Raw genomic sequence first — 9,498 nt, forward strand, 5'->3', positions numbered from 1 at the left:
GTGCTGCCCAGATAGGAATAAAAAATTTCGCATAAATCCTATCAAACTTTCTTATGGCACTATATGTTATTGATACACAGCTGAAAATTCAATATTACACAATCTCGATAAAAGATATCTTTAAAAAAATATGTTTTGTTAGAAACATTTTCCGGTAACATTTTCATCACGCTCTATTACAAGCTCTTATATAATAATACAAACAATGGTGTGAAACTTTCGTTATAGTGTATATATTCATATATTTTTTTGTTTCTTTCTTTATAAAAAAAAAAATAAATATCCTTTTTAGAACATTAAGAGTCGTAGGATTCGATTGATAGGATCCGATACTGAAGTCAAGTCATAACTACAGTGAAGGATCAAGGACTTAAAACCCAACCCCTTATTTACTCTGCAAATATTTCGATAAATATATTAAAATATCAGATTGTACCCTTCTCCTCTTTCCTTCCCCATATAACCGCGGTTCTTCATGTGCGTTTCTATTAGTCAAATATAAAATATTGTTGATATTTTCCGTCCTTTAACTTACCATCCATTTTTTAATAGTACTGTATTTTTTAAAAGCATACAAAACTTGCTGCTCTTTCATTATTTGATGTTTCTGTAATAGACTCTTCTTTTATCAAATTTGCATCACTGACATCTTTTTCTTTTTCGTTCTCTAAAATATCATCTTTACTCGAGGAAACAATTGTATCATTTTCATCAATTTCTGATATTACATTTGTTTTAATAGCTTCATTCTCTGCAGTTACTTCCTGTGTTGTTTCTTCCTCATCAACAGATGCAGCAACTACTTGTGTTTTTTTCTGTTTTCCTTTGGCTTCATTACCATTTTGCTTTCCGTTTATTGCTACAGTTGCTTTCCCTACTTTCCCATTTCTCTTCTTTTGTTTAGGTTCTGCCATATGTGCTTCTCCATTTTCTTTGACATCCACTTCAGACATTGTTACCGCTTCTGCCTCATTTGATTCTTCTGCCTGATCGTCATTGGTCTCTTCTACCACAGCATTAAGTTTTTTTTTGGAAGCTGCTTTTTGTGTCTTTCCTTTTTTTGCATTTTTCACATTTTTTGTTTTTGGATTATCTTTCTGTATCACTGCATTTTGTTCCTTGCTATTTTGTTTTTTTCTTTCTGTTTTCTTTGGTGGTGATTTAACAATTTCTTCTGCAGGATTCTTCCTGGATCTTCCTTTAAAGATCACAACAGCTAAAATAACAAAAAATTGTATACAATATTGCTAAAATAACATTAACAACAAAATTGTTTTATAAAACAAATACTGCAAATAATATAGAAAGTAGACAATTCTAAATTTAGTCATAGAAATCTTTGATGTTTAGTGGATATTAATAAAAACTTCAATATATAGATCAGTAAATTTTATAAACTAGTTTATTACTCATTTTTATTTATACATCTAAATTATATGGAACAACTGTAATGTCTTGTAAGCTACAGATTTCTTGAGAAATTCAGCTGGAATATCATATTGGAATTTATTAAAAATTTATTAGAATTTTCTTTAAATGAAAATTCTCCCATTTTTGCTCTTTGTCAATTTTCATTAGCAATGACAATATTCTGAAAAATGTAAGATAAAATACAAATTCCAGAAACTTACGTGCATTAGAAATTTCTATTTTCTTCTGTTTCCCACGAAGTTTTTTACTGGCTTTTGCTTCATTCTCCTCTATCTCTTCCTCATTCTCCTTGATAATCTGTATCTCTGCAATAGCTTCATTTGCATCCTCCACATTTTTACGTTTCCTAGATGCCTTTACAATGGGCTGTGCTGGCGCATCATTTTCTTCAACTATTTTCGCGCGACGAGACCTCTGAACAGGGCTGTTTTCTACATCCTTGATTCTAGTTTGTTTCCTGACAATTGGGATCTTAGCCTTTGATTTTGTCTCAGTCACCTTTTTTCCCGCCTTTTTCACCACTGCTGTAGCCTTGCCACTGCGAGTTTTTTTCTCAACCACTTTCTCATTGTTGCTTTCTATCGTCGTTTCTTCAGATTCCTTGTCGATTTGTTTCTTAGATTTGCTTTTCATACCGGTTTTCGCGATAGTCGTGGCGGTAATAGTATCGGCGGCATTTCTCTGTCTACTGCGTGACTTCTTTGGCGAACTCGCCGGCTCGCTAGCCACTTCGTTGTCCTGCTTAGTCGTCTTTGCTTGCCGGCTTCTATTCTTAGTCTGCTTTGGTTCGTCCGCAGTCACTGATTTTACAGCTGTTTTCCTCTTCTTCGGTGGAGTCACACTGCCATCAGCGGCAGCCACGACACTTTCTGCTGCCGCCTGCTTCGCTTGCCTGCGCCGTGCCATTTAGCAGATTTAGCTCCAACTGATTCGCCGGCTTGTTCTTGATGATGTCGCTGTAGCCGCTCTCGCTGGACCACGAGAGACCGCGTGCACTACCACCGTCGTTGTTCTAAAATAATTATGAAGGCTAATCGAACGATGGCTAAGATGGAATTGGCCACGAGGAATAACGAGGAGCGACAAGAACTTTTCTCACTCTACTTCTTGCGGAAATCACCGATCCAGTCGGCTTAGCACTATCACGAATATTACTTCTCTCCCAGGGTACCGCGCTACGTCGACAACGAACCACAAACCAAAACGAACGGCGCAACTGCGCTCTAGATGCTGCACGAGCAATCGAGAATCGATCTTCCGAATTGATAACCGTCGCCAATAACTGTCGAGTCGCAATGATCACGAGGACTTCCTCCTCTTCTTACTATTCTTCTATTGGACGTTTCGTTTCAGCACTTCAATGGTGCATTCTAAAAGTATATATCAAAAACTTAAATAATTGGTGTTATTTATGATGTAGGTTTTCAGTATTGCTTCTAAATGCTATAGATTTTTTTAGTACTGTCAGTACATTTCAATATAAGATTTCTTTATAAGAGATGGGCCTCTTAATTCTTCCTGAATTCCTTCCTTGCTTCTTCGCTTCACCCCGCCCCTTCCACGTTTTTCTAGCAACTTTAATTTCGGCTGGGAATTTTTCAGCTTGAAAATCAGGCGCTGATTTTCTGTAATGATACGATATACGATTTTCTAGAAATTCAAACTCGGAAAACTAAATTCGAGAATGTCGCGAGATTTCTCAATGGATGCAAGAAAGAAAGATTTATAAATGTCTTCGACATATGACTATTATGACTTTCAAACGCATCACGTGACTTTCAAAAGTTTTGACGCGCGCCGAAGTAAAATGGCTTCTCCACGTTTTGTCGCGCATAGGATTACCATACTGGAGTTCGTTCAGAAATTATACCCAGATATGTGAGTCTGTTCATGATGCTTAAGGGCCGATTGTTCCATCTTTTGGAATAAATTTTATCTGTGAGGTAAATCCATGCATGTGATTGGGTAATCTTGCTACTTACTAAATAGGTTAAAGCAAAATTTACCAAAAGGTGGAACAATCGGCTCTAAGAGCCACTTTCACCACAGTATAATCAGTAAAGACACTCAGTGAAAAAATGTTGCGCAGATATGGTTGCGTAGCTTTTATTTTGGACCGAATCCAATGAAATGCAAGATGCAAAAACGTACATATTACACAGATCCCGTTTGAGTAGATATACGTGGCAAAAGAAGACAATTTAAGAGCTGTGCCATAAATTTCTAAAAAATATACATAATACAATATACAATATACAGTATACATAATTATTTATTAATATACTTTTATAATTATGTTTAATTAGGTAAAACCACAAATATAATATTTTTTTTTATTTTATATCTATATTTATGTAAGTAAAATTTATATTATATTTTTGATATTTTTTTTTACGAAAAAAAACTAAATAAAAATGTTTGTTTCATAATTATTATTTAATAATAATTACTTAATAAATTTGATTTATCTACTAGTTCTTACTATTTTCGAATTAATTTTGTTCATTAGTTAGTAAAATTTTTGTAAAATTTTTTAGTGTGGGATTACATTATTACTTAAGGGGCATTATATCCTCTTTCAGTCCTGGATTTTTCAAACGTTAACATGGCTCACGTGATTGCGATGCGGAGATCAAAGGTGCCGACACGGAATGTCCCTACTGATTATACTGTGCTTTCATTAAGCTCTAATTAAGGGACTCCGCACAATAAAAGAAACAAGGAACAGAGAACAGGGAGTCGATTACTATTGCCTATTCATAGGGTACAATCAAGCGATGCTGCAAATACTTTGAAGCGTTTTTTAACTGATCAATTTGCAAAATTCTTTCTTCTAATTAACGCATCAAATGCTTCAAAGCATTTGTGGCGAGACTTTGACCAGCCACGGTGCTGCACACACTAGTGTTGTATGTACATACATACATGCACACATTCACATTGGCAGAAATGAACGGATAAATGGCGAAACCAATCAGAGAAGAGAATCCACTCCATTCTCCCTTGATTTTCTTTGGAAAATCTGTCTATCATTAGATTCGTTTTTTATTGCTGTACTTTCTGAGTTTCTAGTACACAACAAATATACGTTTGTTTTACTTTAATTTATTGCACTGGTGAGAGTAAAAAACAGATCTATTCACTCTCTAGTAAGTTTTATATATTCTGTGACCTAACCTAATTCCGCAATCATCTGTCATCTCCAAAAAGAAGAATCGTAAAAATCTTGTTATGAACATTCCAATTTTCTGTTTGTGAAATATTATGAAATTTATTTTTGTAATTTGTATAATCGTACATAAAGCATCTGCCTTAGGCTTTCTGTCAAATAATTGACGCTAATAATTCATGTAAGTATTGTCAAACATACAAATATATGTCGTCCTCAGTAAATTTGTTTATTAAATAATATTGTTTTTCAGGTAGAAAAACGTGAATTATATCGGCACATGTTCAAAGTTTTTTATAAACAATTTCTGGTTTTTTTATAAAGAACTTTTTTTATAAAGAACAATAACAAGATATTTAGATAGTATTGCAAGTTGATAAAGCAACAATGAATATGACAAAGAAGATAAACGTCAATTATTCATCCCTAGTGGGTCTAAAGGCAGAACTGTTAAGAAAACAAGCTGAAGTAAATGAGGTTAAGTTGAAAACCGAGTCTATTAATACACAACCACTGTCGAATAAGAAAAAGAACAAGAAGATTGTTGCAGATAATATGGAAAAAAATGCTAAGAAATCTATGGATCCGGAGGATATCATCGCTCACAAAAAGTCAAAATTAATGCTGGAAGCCAAAGCGAGATTATACGAAAGATTGAAGAAATCCAAAAATAATAATGATAAATTTCTTGTTGATTTTGAGAATAAATTAGATGAATCCAATGAAGAATTTGTGGATGAAACGATTGATAAAGAACATCCCATAGAGTCAGAGGAAAATTGGGTAGAGTATCAGGATTGTTTTGGTCGTACAAGGAAATGTTTGCGGGAGGATTTGCCACACATGCAAAAGAAAGATGAATTGATAAAGCATGAAATAATGAAGAAACATATTGATGAAGACAAAGAAGAAGAGGCTAAAGAACAATATCCTGTTCAAGAGAAAGAACCTGAGATAGAAATCATGAGAAGAAAATGGGAGGAGCAAACGCAAAAGCTTGTGGATAAGGTGGACATACATTATCAAGATATATTATTTGATGAAGCACGAACACATGGTGTTGGTTACTATGCATTTTCGCAAGATGAAGAGAAGAGAACAAAGCAGCAAGAAAACCTGGCAAACTTAAGAAAGGAAACAGAGAGAAAGCAGAGGGAAATGAAAGAAAGGAAGGAATTGAAGGAGAAATTGGAACAGAATAGACTAAAGGCGGCAAGAATTAGACAACGTATCAGAGCAGGCTTACCAGCAGAACCTACAGAAGAGGAATTGGCTCAAGAAAATAAGTTAATTAATTCAAATAACGATATTAACACTAACAAAGTTGAGTCTGCTGAGAAAGAAAATTCTAAGGAGAAAGTTAATGATGCATCTACAAGTATCAATGAATCTACCCAAGAAGAGAAGACTAATGATGAAGATAAGATAAAAGCTTTTGGAGAACTTTTAAGAAAGAAGAATCACTGGCATATAATGTCACAAGAAGAATGGGTGGATAAATGTAGAGCGCAAAGAATTAGTGAATTTGGGCCAGTTTATGATAACTTTAAAAGTACTGGATTTTACAACAGTTCTCAAAGCATCGATGAACATTTAACCCATAAAGAAAATAAAGAACTGGATAACACAGAGACTTGTGATTCCCAGGAATCCATTGAAGAATCTAATGACAATTTACAGAATTATGAAGGTAGTAATGAGTCTGTCGATAATGAAACAGTCTCAATTGTGAAAGATATTGATAACAATAGCCAGAATAATAAAAACGATTTACCAGAATATAATGCAACTGATAACTCTCCTGAATCATTTGAAAATACAATAGGAGCGACATTAACTCCTACCATGGCTTTACCTAACTTATCTCAGAGACAAGCAACAGTTTCATATCCGTTATCTTATCTATCCAGCAATTATTCACAAAATGTATGTGGGTACTCTGAGATATACATGTCTGAACAACAAACAACTATGGATATCCCTCTTCCTGGTGAAAATAACATTTTACCTTCAGCTTCCAACAGTGTGACTCATACGAACAAACAAGAATCATTATCACGAAGTATAAACGAAGATAATATTATGGCAGGTCTCAAATATTTAAGAAAAAAATTCGAAGCAAGTCATAGTAAATGGGCATAATAAAGTATTGTTTGTTAATATTATATTGAATGTAATTTTACTGTATATAGATAATAATTTAATTTTATATAAATAAAAATTAATATAATCTTTAGTTTGCGGCATTCGTCTCTTCCAAACAGTTTTGTGTAACTGATTAAACAAAATATCTTACATCAATTCATTCTGTTTTCGTTTCAATTTTCTGGTTTGACTAGACTGTGCTATCTCATGTATTTCCACACTTGTCTGTGAGGCATTTTCAACATCCATGGCACAACTAGTGTTATTACCTATAAATAATATTTTTCGTAATATTTCAAAAAAATCAGTACTTGAATATTAAGAAATAATTTGAATATGTATACAAGAAAATTGATATAATAAATATATCAATAACCGATAGTTAAATTGTTAAACATAATAAAAAAATAAAAACAAGATGAAAAGTTACTAGAAAGATTTTGTCTTGACGTAGAAAAAAGACAATTAGGACATCCCAAACTACTATGATTTCTTGCATAATTCTTGAGGCAATAAACATGTGTACTAGCATCACATTTGTTACATTTGTCACCCTGCAAAATGATAAAACCTATCATCGTTGTAAAAGATACACGCATTCAATATTCCCAAAAAAATATTACATAAAAAAGTTCCTGCTTGCATAAAGTACAAATTTGAAGATTCCCTTCATAAGTATCTTTGAAATATTGCATTAATTCTGCTATGCTTCTTACTCCCATATAATATTTACCATCCTGAAAGATACATAATATCTTCATAATATTTACCTTTACCATAATATTTACCTTAAGAGACATACTATCAGAATTATATAATATAAAAATTTACCTTGCAGCATAACCATTGTCTATCGACCATTTCAAGTAGAAATAATTCGGCATCAGTTTTAGTCAGTTTTGCATTTAGTGATGAACATAAATTAAGGCAAAATGTACTCGATACACAGCTATTGTTAGAAGTAATAATTTCCGAATAAATATTTCGCAAGAGAGCTAATTCTGCTTGTGAGAAATGAGAAACAAAACTGAAAAATAAACATAACTGTAAAATTCGTAAAAGTAATACATTAAGTTAATAATACTTAAATAGATGTTACCTAGCAGTTTTGTCTTGTACAGTGCTCATAAAAATCCAATATAACTCTCCAGTAACTTCGCAATTTATACGTTTTATGGTCGTGCATAATGGTTGTAATTTTGCATTTATTTCACTTAATATTTGTGCTGTATTATTATGATCTGAAATTTATCGATAATTTGATATTTGATTTTTCTTATTGTATTTTTTGTACACTGTACACAAAAAAAATGGATTATCAACTTGTCGTACCAAATAACCTAATAACTAATTCTTTTCCACGATCCTCATGTAAAGCACCTTCATGTATAACAGCTTGCAAAACAGTCTTGTGTCGTTCAGAGTAAGACATTTTTCGATCAACTTACTCGAAAAATTAAATAAAATTATAATTAACGCAATTGTGACTTAAACAAATGAAAACAAATGGCAATTACAAAGCGGGATTTTTCTACGCATGCACAGCGATGTACACCATGAAGTTGCACACACAGGATATTCATAAATATATTCTTGGCATTTGTAGTCTCTCTCTCTCTCTCTCTCTTGTATATTCGTAATGCTAATCTAATTATTTTTTATAACAAATAAAGCATAATATACATATATTACACATTTTTTAATATCTCATTTTATTCTTGATAATTAATTCACAATGAGGAAATTAAGATTATTAGGATTTTCTTGATTTTCCTTCTTTCTATTCTTAGCTAAAATCAGTCCACAATCAAGACCGCAGCTCATTTAGTTTAATCGTTATAACACTCTTCGATCAAATTATTGATTACATCAGAGTAAATTAAAATCAAGCAAAAAAAATGTGCGACGAATACTGTGAACAGTTTTTTTTTTCCATATCATGATCATTGCTCATGCGCAGATAGAAAGCGCATATGACGCGGCGCTAGTTGGCGACAGTTGGCGACATTGGTCAGTTGGCGATGACGTCAGATCAGCCGACGTCGCGTCACTTTACGGCGCGCTCAGCGCTGTCATCCGCTGTCATCTGGTCACCTAATCCGTTTCCTGTCATTCGTCATCCCCTGCCTACGAAGCGGATTTCATCGGATGCATATAGTGTCATCGCAGCGGCGCGTCGCGAGTGTGCCGCTGACATTATGACCTACGGTTAGCTCGTGCGTCATGAAGGCGTATCGCGAGAAGCGACAGAGCGACTAGGCGCAACGACGACGACGCGACGAATAGAAATTATGTTCTCCGCGGTTGCTGCTGCTGCTGCTGTTGTTGGCTGACGCGAATCGCGAGGTGAGGTGAGGCGAGGTGAGGTGAGACGAGGCCGCGACCCTGAGCCCAATATGAAGATGCGTGTATGAGTTCGTGGTGGTGCAGAATGGTATAGAACGCTTAACGATAGCAAGAGAAATTACGACGCGCGGCAATAGTAGTAAAATAGTTGAGTAATCGACGGACGGATTAACCAGGAGTTAACGAGTTTCCCGAGCAAACAAGAGCGATCGGCGAAAGTGAGAAGTGAACCACCTGGAATTGGCGATCCTGCGGACTTCTGCGAGGAATCAGAAATCTGCGGTGACTTCGGCCGGGCTGTTATCACGGGCGATCCGCCGCGCCGCGCTGCGATCCGAAAGGTCACGGATTCACGATTGCTCTCTCCGGTCGTCCGGAGAATGACGATTCAACGGTGCGTCTGACGC

At 34.6% G+C, this 9,498-nt stretch overlaps 3 protein-coding genes across 7 annotated transcripts in view; 1 reads left to right on the plus strand and 2 right to left on the minus strand.

Moving 5' to 3' along the window:
* The window catches only part of LOC108691425 (triadin-like), a 4,143-nt gene extending 1,457 nt beyond the window's left edge, over window positions 1–2,686 (minus strand). For 2 of the 4 annotated variants that reach the window (XM_018199178.1, XM_018199177.1), the window contains exons 1-2: window positions 1,632–2,686; window positions 536–1,216 (exon numbers count right to left, since the gene is read on the minus strand). In XM_018199178.1, the coding sequence (XP_018054667.1) occupies window positions 564–1,216; window positions 1,632–2,337 (1,359 nt within the window). In that variant the 5' untranslated portion in view covers window positions 2,338–2,686 and the 3' untranslated portion in view covers window positions 536–563. Of the gene's footprint in view, window positions 1–90; window positions 1,217–1,631 lie in introns of those variants that run through there. The other 2 variants (XM_018199179.1, XM_018199176.1) reach the window with 2 other exon arrangements.
* A 2,030-nt stretch (window positions 2,687–4,716) lies between these two features.
* LOC108691340 (coiled-coil domain-containing protein 174) lies at window positions 4,717–6,742 on the plus strand. The gene is made up of 2 exons (XM_018199037.1): window positions 4,717–4,781; window positions 4,854–6,742. The coding sequence occupies exon 2, from the start codon at window positions 4,988–4,990 to the stop codon at window positions 6,740–6,742; it is 1,755 nt and encodes a 584-aa protein (XP_018054526.1). The 5' UTR covers window positions 4,717–4,781; window positions 4,854–4,987.
* Window positions 6,730–8,467, minus strand: LOC108691428 (non-structural maintenance of chromosomes element 1 homolog). 2 transcript variants are annotated; one of them, XM_018199185.1, is made up of 6 exons: window positions 8,438–8,467; window positions 7,845–7,986; window positions 7,577–7,772; window positions 7,369–7,482; window positions 7,176–7,299; window positions 6,730–7,014 (listed from the first exon to the last, which is right to left on the minus strand). In XM_018199185.1, the coding sequence occupies exons 1-6, from the start codon at window positions 8,439–8,441 to the stop codon at window positions 6,893–6,895; spliced, it is 702 nt and encodes a 233-aa protein (XP_018054674.1). In that variant the 5' UTR covers window positions 8,442–8,467; the 3' UTR covers window positions 6,730–6,892. The 2 variants fall into 2 exon arrangements, with proteins under 2 accessions (XP_018054674.1, XP_018054673.1); XM_018199184.1 differs by lacking the exon at window positions 8,438–8,467 and adding an exon at window positions 8,078–8,353.
* Between the last annotated feature and the right edge of the window lie 1,031 nt (window positions 8,468–9,498).

Source organism: Atta colombica, unplaced genomic scaffold, assembly GCF_001594045.1.
Source record: "Atta colombica isolate Treedump-2 unplaced genomic scaffold, Acol1.0 scaffold46, whole genome shotgun sequence".
NCBI classification, from domain to species: Eukaryota; Metazoa; Arthropoda; class Insecta; order Hymenoptera; family Formicidae; genus Atta; species Atta colombica.